The sequence below is a fragment of the Hyalella azteca genome, unplaced genomic scaffold (genome assembly GCF_000764305.2).
Source record: "Hyalella azteca isolate HAZT.00-mixed unplaced genomic scaffold, Hazt_2.0.2 contig11277, whole genome shotgun sequence".
Lineage (NCBI taxonomy): Eukaryota > Metazoa > Arthropoda > Malacostraca > Amphipoda > Hyalellidae > Hyalella > Hyalella azteca.
The window spans coordinates 302,928-325,226 of NW_025941278.1; the positions used below are offsets into that span (position 1 = coordinate 302,928).

General features: G+C 36.9%; 2 protein-coding genes across 4 annotated transcripts; one reads left to right on the forward strand and one right to left on the reverse strand.

Annotated features, from left to right (window-relative positions):
* Positions 1-501: 501 nt before the first annotated feature.
* Positions 502-15,922, forward strand: LOC108678821 (E3 ubiquitin-protein ligase CHIP). Of its 3 annotated transcripts, none has more exons than XM_018167310.2 (11): positions 9,728-9,792; positions 10,121-10,140; positions 10,702-10,799; positions 11,329-11,448; positions 11,626-11,704; positions 12,030-12,157; positions 12,340-12,550; positions 12,811-13,031; positions 13,918-13,974; positions 14,095-14,211; positions 14,689-15,922. In XM_018167310.2, the coding sequence occupies exons 1-11, from the start codon at positions 9,743-9,745 to the stop codon at positions 14,812-14,814; spliced, it is 1,227 nt and encodes a 408-aa protein (XP_018022799.1). In that variant the 5' UTR covers positions 9,728-9,742; the 3' UTR covers positions 14,815-15,922. The 3 variants fall into 3 exon arrangements, with proteins under 3 accessions (XP_047738737.1, XP_018022799.1, XP_018022800.1); XM_018167311.2 differs by having other exon boundaries at positions 12,340-12,541; XM_047882781.1 differs by lacking the exons at positions 9,728-9,792; positions 10,121-10,140 and adding an exon at positions 502-526.
* A 373-nt stretch (positions 15,923-16,295) lies between these two features.
* LOC108678793 lies at positions 16,296-22,259 on the reverse strand. Its single transcript, XM_018167261.2, has 6 exons — positions 22,221-22,259; positions 19,398-19,648; positions 18,415-18,528; positions 17,921-18,051; positions 17,394-17,534; positions 16,296-17,155 (listed from the first exon to the last, which is right to left on the reverse strand). The coding sequence occupies exons 2-6, from the start codon at positions 19,600-19,602 to the stop codon at positions 17,045-17,047; spliced, it is 702 nt and encodes a 233-aa protein (XP_018022750.1). The 5' UTR covers positions 19,603-19,648; positions 22,221-22,259; the 3' UTR covers positions 16,296-17,044.
* Positions 22,260-22,299: the final 40 nt, after the last annotated feature.

Genomic DNA, 22,299 nt, shown 5'->3' on the forward strand with positions numbered 1-22,299 from the left:
TTGAATGCGTTCACGCTTGGAGCGCCAACGATGTCATCGGGGAGGCTGTTCTACATATGTTCGTAGCTACCACAGCTATTTGCCTGACTTATTTCAACGCATTTCAGCTAATGCTCCGCTTTCAATGTGTGGCTTGGCTTGAATTAAAATAGAGTCTAAGACTACGTGAAAATTCCTATTGGTTTCTTGCAACTGTTTTATACAATAATGGGCTCCAATCTACGGTACTCCAGAAAACTGACAATAACATTAGGGATGTATGTTTATTGGTCAGTTTGGTACAAACATGAGCATAATTTTAGCAATTAGCAATGCAGCACCAAATTCCGAATAATTTTAGGAGGTACAAATTACTGGCCATAAAGTTGTAAAGATCGAGGGTGTCCGCGATGGTGGACATAGACTTTTCCCATAGGAACAACAGTCGTACGGTGTGCGTGACATTAGGCCCAGGCCATCCTTCATTCTTTGCCCAACTTCTCACTTGTGTAGTTGTGTTCATAGTTCATACTGCTTTACGTGGGAGGTAGGTAAGAACACTAGAGGACACTGTATCCTATGTACTCGAGTAACTCGACTACTCAAAATCGTATGCCAGATGTCCACAGCCACCTCTTATGCATGCTAAATGTAAGCATGGCCAACTGCATCAGGATTCACTTCAGGCCTAACGGTAACCCTAACATATTTCTGCCAAACCTCTTCTCCTTCTGGCCTAACTTATGTAAGTTGTAATATTTCTCCACCCAAAATAAATCTAGCTAACATATTGGCAAAGCAGAGAGTTTTTTAGACTCTTCCTCAAGTTCATTTTTGAGTCCTATAAGTAGACCAGTAAAGTATCTTGGATACCAGAATTATCATACATAAGAAATCTGTTAAAATCTTGATTCTTGAGTAAATGAGGAAATTAAAAATGAACTGATTCTAAAAAATCACTGGTTTGCCACTATGCTAGCTAAGCAGACTCAACCTAACCTCCATGGTCAGGAAGATGTGCCAGGTGCGCGGCTAGTCTGGAAAAGTCCTATTTTTGTCTGAAATATCGCGGCTCAAATATCATATAATTTCAGTAGGTATGAAATCTCGCGGCTCGAATGTCATAAATTTTTGTTTGATTAAAAAATCGCGGTTTGCACTTCGCAAACATGTCATTTCATAAAGTTTTCAATTTCCGCAATCCGCATTGCTTTACCGTTCCCGCCAAAAATATCTTGCAGAAAAAACATAAACATTGTAATGTAAACAAATCAATGAAACGTTTTGTTGAAGATCGCGCATAGTTGCGGTCATGTCAAAGCGATCAGACTGCATTAACGTGTGCTGAACTTACAGTAGACACAAATTTTATTGTTGCCGTTTGACTGTTTAAGGGTTAAATTAGAGATTTGGGGTAACACGTGCATGGACTTTGTAAATAAATTCGCACCTTGTAAATGGCTTTTCATGGCCGAGATATGGAACTCACGGCTCGGTGAATGGAATCACGGCTGGCAAATCCATAAAATCACGGCTCAAAAAATTCAGTCGCGGCTCGCCAAGTAGATATATTCCATACCTGGTGCGCGGGAATTTATATTGTCATTTTAGCGACCTGCGCGGTGCGCCATACTATGCCGGTAAAAAAAATGCGCCGTGCGCCGACAGCGCCGTACTTTTAGAAAGCTAAAATAGTTTAAATATGGACGCGCGTCAATCACGGTCAATGCAAATTACGTAATCACACTGTACCGTACACACAAACGTGTATCCGCACTGTGTTGTGGTTGGATACGAAACTAGATTGCTACCGCGTCAACTCAGGACTCAGGTTCTAAGAGTCAGCACAGTGATGAATATTCATTCATAAATCACAATTCAATCGGACATGAATTACAGAACTAAAGAAGGCAACAAACGCAACATGGCTTTAGATGTGCCATCGGTGCCTTCTAATGAATGACTGGACTGGTTGCGGCAAGTAGGGTATGATAATGAACCTGTATGTCAACAGTACGATCCTGCATGCCAATGTTATGACTACATTTACATTACCGACATCCTCCCGGCCGGCAAAATCGACACGATCAATACCTAATAACAATGCGTGTAAATGGACTATTCAAATTAGGTCAATAGGGCATAATTACAGAGCGTAATTATGCTATGTGATACATAATATGATTATATATATTTGCAAGATAAGTCAATGGTCTGTCATTTATTTTTGCTTCATTTGAGCAATAACGGTTTCCAAATCTGGGTGCGTTATGTTATGTCATGTTTACTTTGAATGTGCAATAATTATAACTATCATATGAAAATTGTTACGTAGGTTATCATAGCACGAATCACAATAGAGTATCAAGATTGCAGCTCTGCCACCAGCCTTCATTGAATTATCCTGCCTTTTTTCTAAAATTCAATAATCTCTCTTCCAGCAAAGTTGGCGAAATTCATTAGCTGCATAAAATACTCTCTGCTGTGGTGTTCGAGTTCCGGTTGACATGAAAACTTTCGGTAAACTTGCAGTTCCAAAAATGGCGGGAAAGCTCTAATCGTGCCGCTCTGAAGGCAATTCATATAAATAATAATATAATCCACGCCTACGCTGGAGGAAGTTCTAACTTCAGAGGTGGAACTAAATGCAGTAAATTTGCAGTAAATCAGAAAAATGCCAGATTTAGGCATATATACCAGATCTAAAATATTCATACCAGACACCTTTTGAAAATACCAGATTTGTGAAATCTGGTATAGAAATATACCATCTGGCAATGCTGGTTCAGCGTTACTTGAAATCATCTACAGACGATGTTGCCATTCCATTCAGATGAAAACTGTGTCTAAATCAGAACTGTGTCGGACGGCTCCGCTGTAACCGGGCGCACTAGCGGGTGGAACAAACTCGTTGTTCACTTACTGAAAATTACTCTTTTAGTGCTCGTCACAGAAAACAGGAATTAATGAATTACTTCGGGATATTTGCTTTTATTTGAGTATTTATTTTCATTTATTAAAAGGAAAGCCAATATGTTAAAAATTTTATACAATAAGAAATAGTTTGCCAAACTCATAATCAAAACCGAATCGATAACCATTCAAATAAACTTAAGACGTTAAACATGAAACTATGGAATGAAACAATGGGTGATGTGAAACACACAGCAACTGAAACAAACAAATGAACATAAATATACATGCAATAAGAGACATAATAATTTATTTGCTATGCGAGGGAATTTAGTGAATTAATTTGACTTTAAACATGAACAACAAAATAGGAGTGAATTAAGGAATATATTATAGAGTTAAAACAGTCAAGAGCAAATGCAAGTGCAAAAATGATTTGAGATAACAATTAAAGTAATTATTGCAACACAAGCATCGCACTAAAAATTAATCAAACTGACAGACATGAAAAGAACCATTATAACAATAAATGACAATAGAATGAATAAGAACCAAAATGCATAAAACAATTAGCCTAAAATATGTACATTAGACATAATTGATAATTAAATAATTGATAATTGAAGTGTAGACTAAACAGCCAACTCACCAACTGGTGATGGCGGTGCGAGTTTCAGGTTTGTCTGATAACTCAAGATAAATTTATTGTGCATGCATTAATTTAGGTTTATGGGGTCGTTCAATACCTGAAACGAGACAAAAAAAACATAGGGCGACATTAGACACAAATGCATGAAATAATATTAGTTTGCATGATAAGCATGAAAGACAACAAATAATAACCATGTTTGTAATAAGTTAAAACAATAAATGAATGAAATCGATAATAGACATTTGTGAGCTGAAACACATGAGCTTGGTCTGCCCTAAGATTACCCCCGGTAACACCGCGGCCCGCGCTGAGTGCTGCGCGGCGCGGAATCAATGACCGTGATTTGCACGAACGTCTGCGCGAAAAAAATATAATTAGATTGATTTACGCGAGAAATTTCCCCGTTTATATACATCTTCCTGAGTGTGGCCTAACCTCATTGTCATTGGCTTACTTTGGCTGCAGACAGTCCCTGCAGATAGCTAGTTACTCTAGAGCCAAAAGAAAAAAAAACAGTTAAAATAATATTACATAGTGTCGATAGTGATGTGATGTCTGCGTCTGCAGCGCTGCACTAATGAGTTACCTATGAGTAGGCCTAATGTCACATCAATAATAATAATGACATCATGTCAGTCAGTCAGTGATGACTGATGTGTCCTGTTGCCAATTCTTGAACTTTTTGTGTTATGTTCACAGAAGATCTAAAATGGTATCATTTGACTGGATCTTTTCAATTTCACAACTGTCAGTGTACCGGTGCATAACAAAATATTTTTTTGCTTAACTATATGAAAATTATATGGCTGAAAAGAGAATTTTTTTAGAAAATTAACATAGGGTAGATGCGGTATATTCCGACACATCAAGGATGCATCGAGAAATGAAAAGCTATAAAAAAAAACCGTATGAGTTACTCGAGTTCTGTTTACTTTATGTGACACAGTGACTCTCAAAACACTGCACGACGCCCATGGTCAGGAAGGTGCAGCATGTACGCCGGAGGTTCGTTTTGGGATGTACGCCAGTACGCCAGGGAAGAAAGTTTCCAATATGCTTGCTAAAAACAGAAGTGTAACCCTCACCAATGCTGCATGATCGACACAGGCACACGTACTTTACGATTGATGCCTGGCGATCGTCACAAATACACGTGCTTTACGATCTATATAGCCGATGCCCAATGCTCAACACTGATGCGCGCTCTTTGCAATCAAAGTGTGATATACTTTGCTATGTTATTTTGTTATACTGTGCTATGTTATGATTCGTTATAATTTTTGTTATGTGTGTTGTATTGCTTTGTGTTGTGACGTGTTGTATTATTATGTTTTATGTGTTATGGTATGCTATGATGTGTTAGAATGTGTTGTGCTATGATATGCTGCCATAATTTTTCTGTTGTGTTATGAAGTGTGATGATGTATTGGGTTTTGTTATATTGTGTTACAATGTGCTGTGTTATTTTATGTTATTATGTGTTGTGTAATATTATCATATATGGTTTTATAATGGGCTACAATGTGTTGTGTTATGATCTATTATAATGTCATGCAATATTTTGTTCTGTTATTTGCTTTATAATGTGGTTGTATAATGTATAACATAACATTACACATTGTAATACAACATAGCAACCAGACCTCACACAATAAACTCAACATTATGATGCAACAAAATACATAATAATTCATTAAAATGCATTTGAATGATTTTGAACAGATTTGAACTCATTAAAAAACACTAGGATGCATTAGAACACATTAGAGCATGTTAAAACACACTACACTGCATTATGTATAATGCATCGGAAACCATGAGAATGCATTAGGACACAATAAAAACCATTAGAATGCATTATAACACATTATAACGCACAAGATCGCTTTAGAAGGCACTAGATCGCATTAGAAGGCACTAGATAGCATTAGAAGGCACTAGATAGCATTAGAAGGCACTAGATCGCATTAGAAGGCACTAGATAGCATTAGAAGGCACTAGATCGCATTAGAAGGCACTAGATCACATTAGAAGGCACTAGATCGCATTAGAAGGCACTAGATAGCACTAGATCGTAATAGAACGCACTTGATTGCATTAGAAGGCACTAGATCGTAATAGAACGATCTAGATCGTAATAGAACACACTAGATTGCATTAGAAGGCACTAGATTGTAATAGAATGCACTAGATCATAATAGAACGCACTAGATCACATTAGAAGGCCCTAAATTGCCTTAAAACGCATTAGTATGCACTAAAATGCTCAAAACCAGATGAGGACGTACATCGAGACAAGCCAGATCACCCAGATGCAGACATACGTCAAGATGTAGGCGGAGAGGTTTCAACTAGTATATCTGACTCCGCTCAACATTTCATCTCTGGTCTGGTTTAGCCATGGGGTGAAGGAAAATGAAACACGGAGCGTGACTGACAAGAAAATATAAACACAAAAGAAATGAAGCATACAAAAGTAAACAAAGAAAAGGGAAAAGTGGGTGCATAAGTGACAGACTTTAGTGTCTTGCCCAAACCAAGAACCCTGAAATAACACAAATTAGCTTGCTTAAAAAGGGGTAAATTGAAGAACCTTGAAAAAAACCATCATTAGCGCAATCATCATAAAAAAATATACTCATTAACTGATTGACTAGCATTTAAATGCAGAGTGAGATTAAATAACATTAACAGAACAACTCAGGTATAAAAAATATTAATTGATTAAGCGAGAGGCACATATTATATATCCATCAGACTTAGGTTAATCACGGACAAAGCTTTGATGGACATCAGCCAAACTAACGCATGTCTCAACTCAACCATTGTTAACACAAACGAGTGGTGACAGAACTCACCAGGTCAACCACTGTGCAAAGCTTCAGAATGCTAGTCGGCCATTAGAACAACACATTGCAAGTTCTCTAACTGTAAAACACCGGGGAGAAAAAAACAAGACATGGGTTATTGCATAAAGAAAACACAAAAAATAAATGCAAAGAAATCGATAAGTTATGACTGAGATAGGGCTAGCTGAAGCCTAAAGGAATTGCATAAATCTTTATTGGCTGAACCAGCAGCATTAAAACATCGGTTAAGACCATTCACTTGAACTAGTTTATTCTATCTCTATTAAAACGCTAAAGCTTAAAAAGAGTATCACTACATTATAAACTAAACTTGGACTACTAGCAAGCGATAAACACATGAGGGCCGGCGCCTGGCACCTACAAAGACAAGCCAGATGCGGATGTACGCCGGGCATGTGCGCCAATAACCTTATTTTAGCTCTGTACGCCGCGTTGTACGCCAGTAGAAGGGCTTGGAGCCTCGTTTACGCTGGATTAATCCGCGGAAAATGGCACCATCCTGGGTATGGCACGACGCACCAGCAACGATGAAATGTCACAAAATGTTGCCATATTTATTTAAAAGCCTTTAGAATGCAAACCTACCAAATCCCTATATTCCAACACTGTGTGTGTCTGTGTGACTACATTCGGCATGTGGTGAGACGTATTCCGACCGTGCTTCAAATTGTACTAATACGTAATTCCGACATCCACGTGTTCAAATTCCGGTCGCTGTGTGAGCTGTATTGGAATATGACATGGCTTTGAATTAGAACACTATGAATATTGAGCACTACTTAATTAGGCTTTTAATTAACAGTTATTAAGCTTTTAGGTAATTAGGAAAATTTTAATTTTTGCACACAGCTTGGAACGAGCTGTGTGTGTCCAATTCAAGTTGTGTCGGAATTAGTTTTTATGTGTCTAAATCCATTTCTCAACTTAATCATCTATTAATTTATTTACCACTTGAAATCAGCAATTACAATTTACAAGTATACTTGAAGGATTTCTAATATATTAACAGACGGATTTAAAAGTCTCAAACCATAATATTCTTTCTACACAAACAGTTTATCACTATTTGGTAGAGCAAGGTCAACTGTCAATTTGACACATTTTTCGATGATCTCATTGGGTGGCATGTACCATCTCTCTTTGGGTCTCAACATTTTCCCGCTAGATGGCCCAGACCTTGTGTTTTGGCAGTAGTTTGACGCGCAAATGTATGACATCACTATTTCAACCATCAACAAACGCATGGAACTAAAACAAAGCTTAATATGAAGGAAAAACTAGAAAGGTGTCGGAATTACCCACGATGTCGGAATATACCGCATTTACCCTAAAAATATAAGAGGAATGCAAGTAAAAGTTTGGAAGTTATGAATTTTTTCATTCATTAAATTATAGTCAAATGGGGTAAGAGTAAAACAGGATCGCAGCCTTCAAGGGGTAAGAAAGGACCAGCAGTGCCAAGTTCAATTTCAATTCATTTATTATTTTATGCATCCTGCAAAGTGCACAGTTAGTGGCAATTATTTACAGCCTAAGCCACCTGCAGCTGCAGTCCTAGACATAATACCATCAAATGGGGTAAAAAGGGACGGCTGGGGTAATAAGGGACAGTCCTCCAACATTTTGTAGAAATGTTGTAGCAGCTAAACTAATTAAAATATTGCAAAACTCAAATTAGTGGTGTAAAATTCAACATTTTTACTATCTATGCAGCATAAAGCAAGTTGAGAAATCTTACATTTATTACATCTAAAAAATCACTGAAAAAAAGTGTAAAAAGTGAGATTTTGGAAAAGTACCCCTGCTAAGGTCTGTAGCAGAAAAAATATTTGTTGTATTGAAAAATTTTACTTACATAAAAGTTGCACACTAGTGTTGGCTTAAAAACATGATTGACAGAATTTGGGGTGGATAGCTAGAGGTCAGCATAGCCCAAGTCCACAGTGCAATTCATATACCTTCCCAAGCGTAACGCAGCCGGGCATCTTCACGGCTTTTGACACATAGCGCCCACCACAACAGTGCCATTCAGTCACAGGCACTGGTTTGCAGCACCGGAGCACAACTGGCTGGAGCGCAACAGCTCTACCGCAACAGGTTACTCCTAACGTAACCCAACCTAATTTGCACCAGTTGCGGTAGGGCCTGTTGCACTCCGGCCAGTTGTGCTCCGGTGCTGTGAAGCAGTGGCTGTGTTGTGCAAAGCAGATATACTGTTAGCTGGAGTTACACACAGCTCATTGATCTGAGGCTATGTGTGGATATAGCATGCTGATGGTTGGTGTTGGGCCCAGGGCCTGAAAAAATAATGGCCACTTCTGCAAGATGAGGTAATAAGGGGCACCCCCCCAGGGTAATAAGGGACACCCCTAAAATTGCATTTACAGTAGAACCTTGTTTGGTAAAGGCTCCAGGTAATGAAAAAAATCAATTAACAACAAAGAATTTTGATTACATTTACCTCGCTCAGTGAAAAAAATTTCACTTAATAAAAAATTACTGAATCAGTCATCACAAAACTGCATAGAATGTCATAGATAGAATTGAGTACTGGGCAACAAAGAATGAAAAGTAATTAACCTGAGCTATTATTTATTTCTCCAAAAAATATGATGGTTGTCACTAAAATATTCCTTCCTGTTTCAGGTACTTTTTTACAATCTTTTTTGTTATAGTGAAATCACTTGACTCGATTAAAATTGTGCAAAATTACAAACCATCCTGTAAGCTTACAGATACAGAAGAAATGCTACATGGCTGCTGATATGAAGCTTGCAGTGGACAAGGTCATTGTCAATGCTCAATGGCATGTCCATGGATACTGTAATATCACATTAATAATACGGTAATGTATGGATAAGATAATATTATATCAATGAAGAAAAACCAAGTAAAAATCCCAGAAAATTTCATTTATTCTACATTTACATCATCTACAACTACAAAGGAAGAGGAGGACTTCAGTGTTCAGAGTACTGTTAGTAATAGATGAGTATACCGTGCATGCTTCAAATGTTTAAAATTGAGTTTAATTTCAAGTGTCCCTTTTTACCCCATTTCCAGATTAATTCAGGAGCCTTTTATATTACGTCTAGCACCTTACAAATAGCATATGAAATTTTTTTGGAGATGCCACATGATAGCCCTTTCAAAAGACCTTTAAAATGAGCCCAAACTTGTTTATGAAATGTTTCATGGTAAGAAGTTATTAACAAAAAATGCTCAAAACTGTCCCTTTTTACCCCGTTTGATGGTAGTTTACCTGATATTGCCTTTATATCACTTAGGTTGGCCAGGGTGCAGAGGGTGCAAGCAGCATTGACAATATATGGGATTTAAGCCAAAAGCATCTCCAACCATTTTCAAAATCGTCACCAGGTTATTTTTAATGAAAAGCCATTTCAGTCGGGTAATGAATAGCGATTTACAAGCCACAAACTTATTTACAAGGTCACATGCACGTATTACCCCAAATAACTAATTTTACCCTAAAACAGTACCATTGTATAGCAACACTAACATTTGTCTTCACTCAAGTCTCATTTGAACATGTGATAATGCAGTCTGACCACTGCCACTCTGATGTGTAGTTGCGGTGGTAGGTTGGCATGTGGCTGCACAGTGGTAGGTTGGCATGTGCAAGCTGGCATGGAATATATCTACTTTTCAAACCATGCCTAAAGCTTTTTTCTCCTGCTATTTTCAGAACCTTGAGATTCCAGCTAGGTGAGTTATCTCCTATAATTGGTAACAAAGCGCACAATTGGACCAGGGCTACATTGAAAGACCAGGGCTGCATTGAAAATTTGTCACTGGAGCTGCAAAATTTCATTCCTAAGTAAGAAAATTCCAATCCTGTCATTCAGGATTGGAATTCTTGAATGACAGGATTCCTGTGTACAAGTCACTGCAAAATGGGGAAAATTCTTACTGTTTCGATGAATATTGTTGCTCTCATAGTGAGCAAAGTGACATATTTCATAACAATGGATGCAAGGCATCACACTGGATGCAAGTGATTAATAACAATCAAATTTTGCAGTGCAGCAGCAGCAGATACCTATCCTTGTGGTTTTAATAGATCAACTTATCATTTGTGAATGGGCATGCAACTGAAAATGTAGGCCGACTTGAGTTCAGACAACTTGATAGAAATTTTGAGAAGATTCAAATATCTTATATTGAGGGCCTTGCTTTTGTGGTGTGATGCATCTAGGTTATTCTAGTTTTTTTTTAAGCTTATATTCAAATTAACTTGTATTTTGTATTCCATGTCCTTTATTTCAGATTTAATCATGAATGATATTGAGCTGAAAAATAAGGGTAATAAATTTTTTGCTGCAAGGAAGTATGATGATGCTGCTAAATGCTACTCAGAAGCAATTGTAAGTATGATTTATTTGTCATCTGGAAGTTTTATACATAGGATGTCAGTGAATGTTTTTGACTGTGGAAAACATGCTATGAAATATTTTGCAGTTGTTCGATAATTAACAAAGCTAAGAAAAATGTAGGGTTTCTGAATAATTCTTGTCATTATAGAGAGTCAAATTCCCTTACACTGCTGTAAAGTTGAAGTCATGCACTAGCCTTGAAATGTCCAGACCTCCGTGGCTGCTAAAATATGTTATACCGTATGTAGATATTGATTGTGTATTTTTTTGGTGCATATGCAAATTTAGTGCCTTGGTTGATTGCGTTTGCTCCTTTGTTATAATTATGTTACTGGAAAGACTACATAAGCATTTTTGACCCTGGATGTTGATATTTCTTCTTTACATCTGACTAGTGCCTTATTTATTCTCTTTTGTATGCAATCCTTTCACATCACTAGCCATCTGTATACACTCATAAATAATGTAGTCATACTTCAAACGGTATACAAATGATTGAATTTATCCATTTTCATCACAGGCCAAAAAGCCTGGAGTATCCATCTACTACACTAACCGAGCTCTGTGTCATCTCAAAAGCCGTCGGTATGACAGAGTTGTCCAAGACTGCAGAGCAGCTCTGGAGATTGACCCCATGCAGGTAACTATGGCTGCAATAATTCTGAGTTTCAAATTGCTTACTTGCTCTAAACTTGAGTATTTTTATGATCTAGGCTCTATAATATCTGCCACGTATACCGTATATATAGGTATATATATTTCATTAAACAAATAAATTTAATATTAAACTACATTACTTTGAAATTTGCCTTCACAGGTAAAGGCACATTTCTTTCTTGGCCAAGCATTGCTGGAAAGTCAGTGCTATGATGAGTCCATTCGCCACTTCCAAAGAGGTGATAAAATTGAGAGTTTATTGATTAAATAGATGTAGCCAGATTAACTTGAATATCATTGTTTGGGAGTTTTATTTGTTAGATATAATTGCAATTGCTGATATTTTGGGCTTTTCAATCATAAAATTCAATGGCATGTTACCTATCCATGTTGATGCAGAGACATTTCCAAACAATTAGTTCTTTTTAAGTTTTACATGCAAATCCCACATAATTATTTTTTCATACTTATTCTTTATTTATATGTTATCATTATGCAAGAAGTGCTTATCTGTTGACATATGTAATTTTTATACCATTTCTAATATTGGACTGTTATTTTCAGCTCAAGACCTGGCAAAGGAACAGAAAGTCAACTATGGTGATGACATTGCATCGCTCATCAGAGTAGCCCGCAAACGTCGCTTTGCTATTGCAGAAGAAGCACGAGTGGCTCAAGAAATTGAACTGCAGGCATGTTGCTACTCTACATATTGTTCTATGCCCTAATACAATATAGCTAATCCATTCTTGACCTCCCAACAAACTGTGGGCTTTCTATCTGTTACTTGTCACTTCTTGGCATGCTGTTTGTTCATTTTGGATAAAGATGTTAGTTGATGAGTTTCATGAAACATGGATATGTTTTTTTGCAGACTTATCTTAACAGGTTGATCATTGAAGACAGAGATAGACAGATAGAAGCAGCGAAAAATCACACCAGCAAGAACTTGATGTCACCATCCTCATCCAAAGTTGCCACAAGCCATAAACCTTTAAGTCACAATAAACCTTTAGTGCCACCACCACATCCACTCTACACACCGCCCGACTGTGACAAAGAAAATCATCAGCCAGGTAAACCAGGTAAGCCGGGTAAAGTCCTATTGAAATCTCATTTGCTGATCACCAGCCATGCATGACGGATTATAATTTTTTGGCTTGAAAATTTCTGGTCAATTAACCCAGGTTTTAGGGGTGAATGTTTATTGAAAGAATTTCATTTTTTTGTTTCAGCCTATATGTGAAACATGAAATCAATTGGAGTCATGAGTTAAAAAAATGTTACATTACAATTTATGTAAATACCTGTCCTCTGGAATGTTGCATTGTTTCTTGAATTTCAGGTTCAAATCCCGTCACTCCTGATGAGATCAGTAGTGGTCATGAGGAGGTTGACCACAAAAAATCGTCTGAATCGCTGGTGAATGGTACATCTGATTCGCACAATGAGGACGTTCATAAAATGTCCTCGTCTGGGGAAGGCCATCCATTCAATGCAGGCGAGAAGTCTCAGGACTTTGAAGGCCAACAGTACCGAAGTCCAGAAGAAATTTCGAAGAAAGCTGTGAGTTGCTAGATGAACATATAGGTAATCTATGGGTTTGATATAAATATTTGATGTGATTGGGCTTTTTGCAAATAAGTGCAGGGAGATGGGTGCTGAGAATAGCGTGAAAAGTAGTCCGCTGATGCAGGCAATCGTCAATTTTTTCTAATAAATAATGGAAATTTGCTGCTCTCTGTAACTCTTCAGTAAATTGGCCAAGAATTATGGTGTTAGAATCGCGCCTTTGTAAATATATATGGTCGGTTTGCTACGACATGCTAAATGAGAATTTGAAAAAAAAAAATTAAATTTGGATTGATTTTCACAAATTCATTTGATCAGCGCAAATTATTTCTTTATTTTGAAACTAATATCATATGGGAGTTTTGGTTTCTATGTGAAATCTGTTTTTAGCAAGATTTTATTCAATTGAAATATGTACATTATTTCATTCATATTTTTTATGGTGAAAGCATTTTAAGTTTGCTGGGATAATTATTCTCGGACAGTGGCGTGCTAACTTGTTAGTAGATGATGATTCTACATATTTCCTAAATAATTCATCAATGATAAATATAGATCTTAATTTTTTATAAGAAAGTACGAAATTTATGGTTCATTGATGACTTAAACAAGTCTTTGTTTTGAAGTTATGTATATTTTGTTATATTATAGAGCGCAAAAATTAATTAAGTGTACTCATTTTTGTTTTCAGTGTTTATATTTTTGTCATTAGCTTACCTAATCAGTTTACATTATACTACTAATGATATTTTAAGGAGTAAGTAATTATCATTAATTCAGGATTTCATTATTTAAATCTAACCTAAAAACGAATTCTTGCACATCACGACTGAGATGAAACATGAATATAATGTTAACTTGCATTTTTTTGTGTTGGCAGGAGGACTATTTAATGGAACTCAATCATATGTTTGCCAAATTGGACGAAAGAAGAAGAGTGAGTATTGTGCTTTTAAAGTACTTTTTAAATGCAATATTCTGTCTTGACTTATAATCAATAAAAAGTATTTCTTGACCGTCTGCTATGATGTGGAATTTACGCTGCTTCCTCCTACAGAAACGAGAGGTGCCTGATTACCTGTGTGGCAAAATAAGTTTTGATATCTTGCGTGAACCTGTGGTCACTCCCAGCGGCATCACCTACGACAGGAAAGACATAGAGGAACATCTGCAGGTAAGCTGCAGATTTAGCCCTTCCCAATAAATTATACCCAGTATGGAGAAATATCAAATGAAAAAAAAAAAAATTTGTAGCGTTAACGGCAAAATATTGATAATTTATTTTAATTTTTAGATTCTCCTACGCTACTGATGCCAATTTTAAATGTGGGTATTGCATCATAAAATTCTCATAAGTTGATCAGCGTTTTCTATAGAATGGTCTATTAAAAAAATTGTTTTCTTGTTACATGGCTTAAGTCTAATATTGTTTTTAATTTTTTTCCGTAAAGACAAGGAGTGAAATTAATTTTTTGATTCGGAATCCTTTTTAACAAAGCTGGTGTTTGTTGACTTGCATAAAATAAATTTCTGTTACCTTATTCAACGTATAAACCGATATCTATTCTTTTATTATTTAGTCAGAATTATTGGTATTTTGTTTACAATTTAGTTAAATGTCGAGAGAGTATCTAATAATGTTCCACCACAGCGAGTGGGTCACTTTGATCCGATCACTCGCACTGCCCTGACGGTGGACATGCTCGTACCAAACCTCGCCATCAAGGAGGTTGTCGACGTGTTTCTTGAAGAGAATGAATGGGCTCACGACTACTGAGACGTAAACCTCTAAGCCTCCTGTACTTGTAACGGAAAAGCCTCCTAAGCCTGCACTTCTGTTCTGGTAGTCGCTTTCCCTGATCTATTTAGGTCTGATACTCTAATTTATGTCTGTATGACGCCCCAGATTATTCTCGGCAGACATGACGGGAATCACACTGTTTGATTGATATACAGTGCTTGAAATTTATCTTGATACATTTTTTTTTATGCCTTGACTGTAGGATTGTGTTGGCTTCTATCATCTATTTGCAACAGGCAGCATGTAGAAGCGGTTAGATTTATGTGATGCTCAAAGATGCGCTGATAGGCAGGCCGAAGCGTTGCGTTGGTGTGATCTTCTCTATTCCCATATTTCTGCTTACCTTTTAATTAAGCATTAACATACTTAGTTTTAATTTATTAATAAACAGCGTCGTTGTCATTGCAGATTACTCGAATTTAGGATGTTGTAGTTGATAGTGCAATAACCGGGGCGCCCTAGTCGATTTTTCGTTCTATTCTGTTCAAGTCAATAAAGAATTGATCATATTTTTCTACAGATTTACCATTGTATTCTTTAAATAGGCTCTTCGTACAGCTGGAAATGTTTCACTGGTTGTTTCATGAGTGTTAACAAATTCAATCATATTATGAGCGTGCATTTATTTACTTCTTGTGTATTTTGTATATTCAGCTGTGATCTTTTCCCTATGCGTATTTTATTTGTCACAATCCACAAATCTGTGCGAATTCCGCTTGAATATGGTAATTTCAAGTAAGAGCTTTTTCTTTTGACGAGTACTTGGTTTAAGACTGAAAAATGTTTGTAACACCTTCTGATTCGCTTCAACATGGAGAGCTTAGTATTCTCATGTACTAAAAACTATATCGTTGAGCATGCACTTTGAAGAACCCTACAGTTAATGTTAATGGCAAGGTGAGCGCTAAGTTAGAATCTAATAATGCTGTGTTACTTAAATACATGTTAGATAGGTACAGTACTTAGTGAAGGTAAGTTAGCTTCGGTGTGCCGAGTTCGAGATCTTGAATGGAACTTACCTCATGTGAGTTCAGTAGACTACGTATTACGCTTATCCTGTTGAATAAACGCCGAATTAAAAGTATTTAATTTTTATTAACCTTTTTGGAAGAAAATGACTCATTTATCAACATTGTCATTTTTTGATAAAATTCAGAATGTGGTTCAAAGCGAGTGCCTGGCAAAATTTTCCAACTCGATCTAACAATTTTTAGAGCATTTTCTCATTTATGGAAAAAATGCACTATTGTGCTCGTCATGTCCGTCTGTCCGTGACCTCAAGTTTTCGTCGACGAGAAAATGCGCTCTCTCTCTGTCACTCACTGCAGTGAGTACCGAGTTATATATTTTTCTTCACATTTTACAAATTTGTTGGAAGTGGAAGGTGGCTATAAATGGAATGACATAGATACCATATTAAAAATATCTACGTAAGTCATGTCACTTATCTGCTTTAATTTAATGTGATCTCGCCTGTTGGGTAAATGAAGCAAGGTTTGGTTTTTAAACCTACGCATTAAGTCTTTTCATCTATGCAGCCCATTATCGACTGACCAACTGGAGTTACAAAGTTCAATAGCAGGAAAGACGGTAAATGTTTTCGTGTGCAAAGGGAAAAGTGATCAAATAATTCAACTTTCACCTGATGATGCTTTTATTTATTCGAATTTCTGAAAGGAGTGAATGGTCGTTGAATCGAGGTTATCAAATGCAAAGCTCCGGAGAAGGTCGCTTAATATGTAATTGGTAGAGCCTTGTACTGACTGTTCAGTACAAGGTCATTGATTGCAAGAAGGTTGTGAATAGGTTAGGCTAGAGTAGGTGCAGCCAACTGCGGAAGTGCCTGCTTAATTAAGAGTGAGCATGCTAAGTGCTAGCAGAAGACCTACGACGTTATTATCTATGAGCAGTGTGTCACTGGCCTGGATTAAAGTGGTATAGCGTATTCTGCGTAAGTTATTGCATGATGAAGCTAGGCGTTGGCTTCAGGGCGTATTTAAGAGTTAGTATTGTGGCCTACGGCTGCGCCCCCACCAGAACTATACTTTCCGCTGACTATATTAAAGAATTTTAAAGAAGAAACTTTGAAGCCTGACAGTAAGATCTAACGTATTCAAGTAACGGGAATATACCTTTTACTAGCTATATCAAATAAATTAAAAGGCAAAATACTGAACATCGTAATATTTTCAACAAATGAGGCGAACTAGCAGTCGTGGGCTCTGTAGATTGTCTGGTACCCAAACCATCGCTCCACCCGAAACCTCTGCAGGACGTCGACGATTAACCCCTCGTCGCTGGGTTGACGAATTCCCACCTACAGTCAAACAAGAATCATAATGTATAATATGCATTGCAGTTAATTAGCGTGTACATTAGGCCTAGAAGTAACTCACTCACTTAGAATTCTTCCATCGTTTAAAGTAATCCGCAACTATATATTACACGGGTAGTCGGGTGGGAGCTACGGATGAAACGAAGCATCTTATTTCAAGTGGGGATAAAACTAGTAAATATCAATGGTTAATATTGAGTTGTTGGTTTCTTTATCGCACCTTACACACTAAGATGTAATAGAAGCCAGGCGTGTCTTCCTCTGTTAAGAGCGGCCTCTCCCGGGCATAAAATGTCATTTGATGCCATTCGATACCCGCCTCGAACATGTCCAGCACCAACGCCCGGGCCCCAGTCCAGCTCTGCAAGATTATACTTCGAACTGGCAGAAGTACAATAAAGTAACCTGCTTTTTGAATCTCCAATTAAATATAACACCGTGTTCCGAGTTTCTGTGCATACGAGTTATTATGCTGTTGTGCTAAAGCCTAAAATTAACTTATCAGTGAACAATGCAAAGCCTCAAACTTCCCTAATAAAAATGTTAAAACAACTTTGAAATTACGCAATAGTTAAAAACAAAAATATAAATATTAATTTAAGAAAATATTTTTCGATTTTTTTATCAGTTTCCTTGAGCAGACCACATTAGTACTACAAAGCCATTTTCAAGATGATATACAAAAAAAAAAATCAAATATGAAGGAGAAAATTCATTTGCAAAGGCTGCCTGTCACTTTGAACTCACTTTCCAGTTTTTCTTGAGCACTCCACTGGTGTTTTTATCCACACTCCGGAATGCTGAGACAGTTATCACAGAGTCTCTGCATCGGCGTCCAGAGCACGGGGGATCGATGTGCGCGATCTCTCGGAAAACGGCTTCACGGGGCGAGAAAGAGAAAGTAAAAATTCCGACTTCCATTATACTGAATAATAACTTGAAATTTGTGAAAAGGCTTGACAAATATTCTTACTATAAAGACACAATTTGACCAGTAAATCTATTTAGTATTTTTTTCAAAATTATTAAATATCTCTATATAGATTTTTCAGGAGTAGAATCAAATTTGAGTTTAGTAAAGTGTCAAAGAAGCACAATAAACATTAACTGGTATGGCTCGTTACTCACGCAACTATGACGAACATCAGCTATCTCGAGGTGACTAAAAATAATGACATGTACAGTAGTATATCAGAGAAAAAAAAAACATAGTAGGATAACCACGTTTTTGTCATACATGCCTTGGTCAACCATATGATCATCGCCCAAGTCATAGTAATTTGCGAAATTTTCTTCTCGTTGATATCGCTCCACCACACTGCGGTCACCACACACGTGAAGCAACGGGAACAACCCTGATTATGGGACTCAGTGATCACATTTGTTTTATGGCTATAAGGCTAATATTTCTGTTCCAGAAAATGAAAGCTACTTTAGTAACTATGAATCATTATCGTCACTTTATTTTTCATTTGAAAAATAAAACTGGACACATACTATCAAAACCAACCACAAAAATAGCTCTGTATAAAAACACGTCTCCGACGAATTTACGGCCGGACCCGCGGCCGGGCTCCAGATTCAGTGTACATCGAATATCTCCCAAAGTACAGAACGTAGCTCGATGAAACTTGGTACACGTATTCATTATGGCCTGACGGTGATGTCAAGCTCGTGACAATTTTTTTTAATTTCGCCTTCATTCGTGAGTTATACCGTAAATTCTTCCGAGACGTTATAAAAACTAGTCCCTGAGCTCATGAAAAATTATACAGGTCAGGTATAAAAAAAACGGGAATGTGTTTTCTATGACACGACTGATGATCGTGATAAGGCATGCGAAATACCTTCACCTGAGTTAACTAAATGATCCCAAAAGTTATTGGACCCATTAAATCTGCGAAGCCTCTTGTTCCGTGCATAAAAATTACAATTTCATTGCAGAACTGACAACCTAACGATATCACGTTTGCACGAATCCATCGCACGTCATATGAGTTATAAATGTCATGAACGTTAATACTATGATACTTACAGTGTTTCCACAATTATTCAAAATTCGTTAGAATCCACAACTAATTGTAACTGTAAAATTAATTTGATCTAAATTGATGTTGAAAGTAAATTTGTTACATTTAGCTTTCAATGTCTGTAAAATTATTTCACTAACAAGAACAAAGTTTGCCTCTTAGAATTATTGAAAATAAAAAAAAAGTAAATTAACCTCCTTTTTGATATGTATCGAACTTTTCGCATATTTTGAAAATTTTGCCTTTGCTCGGCAAAACTGTCGTTGCTATCTCAAGTAATGTACGAAGGGACTCTCCGAAGTGTCGCACTCCTGATTGCCTTCCAATGAACGTAATAAGGACGAAATTTTCGTCATCGTCCCACGACGTCGAAGGGCCAGCGACCGCGGTGAGACTCATCACGGGCGATTTCCCCAAACGAGATGATGTGAAACTAGACTGAAGGCTGTAAACGAGAAATGTTTTTACATTGGTGACTTCCTACGACAGATGTCTCCTTAGATTTAGTAATCAAGAAAAAGAAATATACACCTCTAAAAAATCGCTCGTTCATAATTATAAAGCAACTCTTTTAGAACGATAGATCGTGACATTAAACACAAAACATTAACACCGAAACTCAAAAACTTCATAGTAGGGCCATGGATATAGAGGAAACCTGGTAAGGATTATTAACCTACGAATAACGATTATATTACTTTGTTATCACTTCTAACCGCCGGAGGAATGAGAAATTTTCCCTTGGATCAGCTTTTTTGACTCATTTTGAATCGTTTTCAGAATAAATGTTCACACAGCGTCGGCGGCTTCGATTTTGAGTAGTAACAGGACTGTCGATGGAGAAAATTTCTTCGTGGTATAACGTGTACTCATCTCCTAGCTCTTGTAGCGGTGTATCTTCTTCCTGGTCAAGTTCGTGGTCCTGATGGAAGTCATGGAACGATAGAAAGAAGAGCTTTCTCGTCTTGACAGTTCCTGACCGTGCGCTTGGAATGCTTCCGGGTTGCACGGTTTGCAGCCTGGTTTTGGGATCTTTGCCGCTTGACGATTTCGGCCATTCTTCGTGGACCGACATGTCAAACAACTTTCGTTGCATTATTCAAGTATCCATCTTAATTAAATGCCGGATTAAATGATTTGTGCCATTAATGTAATCGACATTAACGCATCACAAAAAGATTTACTTGCACATTATGCAGTTACAAAAACTTTAAAATAATATACGTTTAAAAATTACTTTTTAAAGACAACACTTCAAAAGAATCCAGTGTCTCCAATCTTAGAGATGTATAATGAATTTCTCATTTAATTTTCGAATATTAAAAAAATTATTTTTTCAATTTTTTTATATATAATTTTTTTAATATATAAATTTTTTCAAAATTATTTATTCTGTTAATTGATTCATGCATTGCTTCTGACTTCGCACAAGTGTGCAAAATTTTAGATCAATTAGACAGGTAAAAGTGTGTCAAATATCAGTTATAAGATTTGTAGCTGACAAAATTATTTTTTCAATTTTTTTAATATTGAAAAAAAAATTTCTTACTTTTTAAAATCATTTATTTTGACAATTGATTCATGCATTGTCTCCAACTTTAAACAAGTATGCAAAATTTCAGATCGATAGGATAAGTAGAAGTGTATTAAATTTCGATTACAAGATTTGTAGCAGACAGACAGACAAACAGACAGACAAACAAGAAGTGAAGTTGAAGAGAAGTGTTGTAATAAGAATTTAACGAGCAGTGGAGAATAATAGCGCCTTGATTTGGTACACACGGTCGAGAGGAATTAAATCAAGTGCCACTCTGGGCGCAAGCCAAAAAGGCTGCTAAATTTGGATATTTTGAGCACAATGAAAACCTAGTCAAGATTTACACGTAGCCGAGCCAGTTCACATGCAGGACGTCCTTGTTAGGCGTTCTGCAGAAACGTTCCACAGTGAAGTCTGGTGCGGGCATCGCCACTATTTGCACGATGAATTGAGTTTTTTGTGCATGCATGACGAATGCTACGCCACGCTCACAATTCTAAATGACAGGTATTGATACCTTCAATTCAGACCAGCATCAATTTGCCATTAGAAAACAGTTAGTATTCATATGAAATTTTCCATCTGGACGTCAAATGAATGTTAGATATTCAATAGTATGTAGTCCTATAATGAGATGACATACAAATTTTTGCCCAGAGTGAAATTGTAATTTTCCGGGCAAAGTTAGAGAACAACATTCTACAACCAGCAAATGAATAGAAAATGTATATGAAAAGACTTACTAAAGCAATAATACCAATAAACTTGATAAGCTTACGTCTTTCATGGAAAAAATGCTCGAATTTCGGATGGCACAAAATACTGGATTCATTCGTTCCTGCAGCACGAGCGGCGCCAAAGGCGGAAGGACTCTCTCTATAACTCCAAGCACGCAACATCGACCGTTCGATCCCTGGGCTAGCCTCGCTGTCTGCGCACGAAATAGCTCTAGCCCAACATGCCGCATTTGAAGAAAACATTCTCTAATATTTGGAGTCGTAATCTATAGAACTACCATTGAAGAGATTGAATTCCTCACCACTGTTCTTTATATATGTCAAATTGTCTGAACAATACGACAAAAAGGTAATTCAAAGTATATTCGCACGTAATTACATACATTTTCTGCACAGGGGCATAACTTTAATGACATGTCATTTCATGACATTACCTTGAAGAGAATGCCGTAACTGCTATTGTTTTTACATTGTAATTAACTGGCAGTGTGAGCTGTTGATGTGAATTCTATCCAGTTGGGGCTATTGATGTGAATTTTATGTTCATAAACGATATTATAGTAGGTTCAACTTCTCCCTTGAGGCTAATAACGTGTGTATAGACGAAGATGAAATATTATTGCCGAGACACCAGTTTAGCTCAAACTGTCAAGTTTAAATTTTTTGTACTAACGGTAGGGAAAATGCGTTGCTCCATATAATATGTAAATATAAAATCGGAAAGTTACAACAAACTTTCTTACCTTAGGCAGTTGAAGCGATCCAATAAATAATGCTCTACCTTAAATTATAATTCAATGTAACATTTGTATTGACGAAATT

Coding starts and splice junctions, on each gene's coding strand:
- LOC108678821 (XM_018167310.2), top strand. CDS start 9,743: ATGGGATTTAAGCCAAAAGCATCTCCAACCATTTTCAAAATCGTCACC. Junction 12,158..12,339: donor CTCAAGAAATTGAACTGCAG/GCATGTTGCTAC, acceptor GTTTTTTTGCAG/ACTTATCTTAACAGGTTGAT. Junction 14,212..14,688: donor ACATAGAGGAACATCTGCAG/GTAAGCTGCAGA, acceptor GTTCCACCACAG/CGAGTGGGTCACTTTGATCC.
- LOC108678793 (XM_018167261.2), bottom strand. CDS start 19,602: ATGAGTCTCACCGCGGTCGCTGGCCCTTCGACGTCGTGGGACGATGAC. Junction 18,529..19,397: donor CGATACATATCAAAAAGGAG/GTTAATTTACTT, acceptor TCCCATAATCAG/GGTTGTTCCCGTTGCTTCAC. Junction 17,535..17,920: donor TGCTCAAGAAAAACTGGAAA/GTGAGTTCAAAG, acceptor ATAATCTTGCAG/AGCTGGACTGGGGCCCGGGC.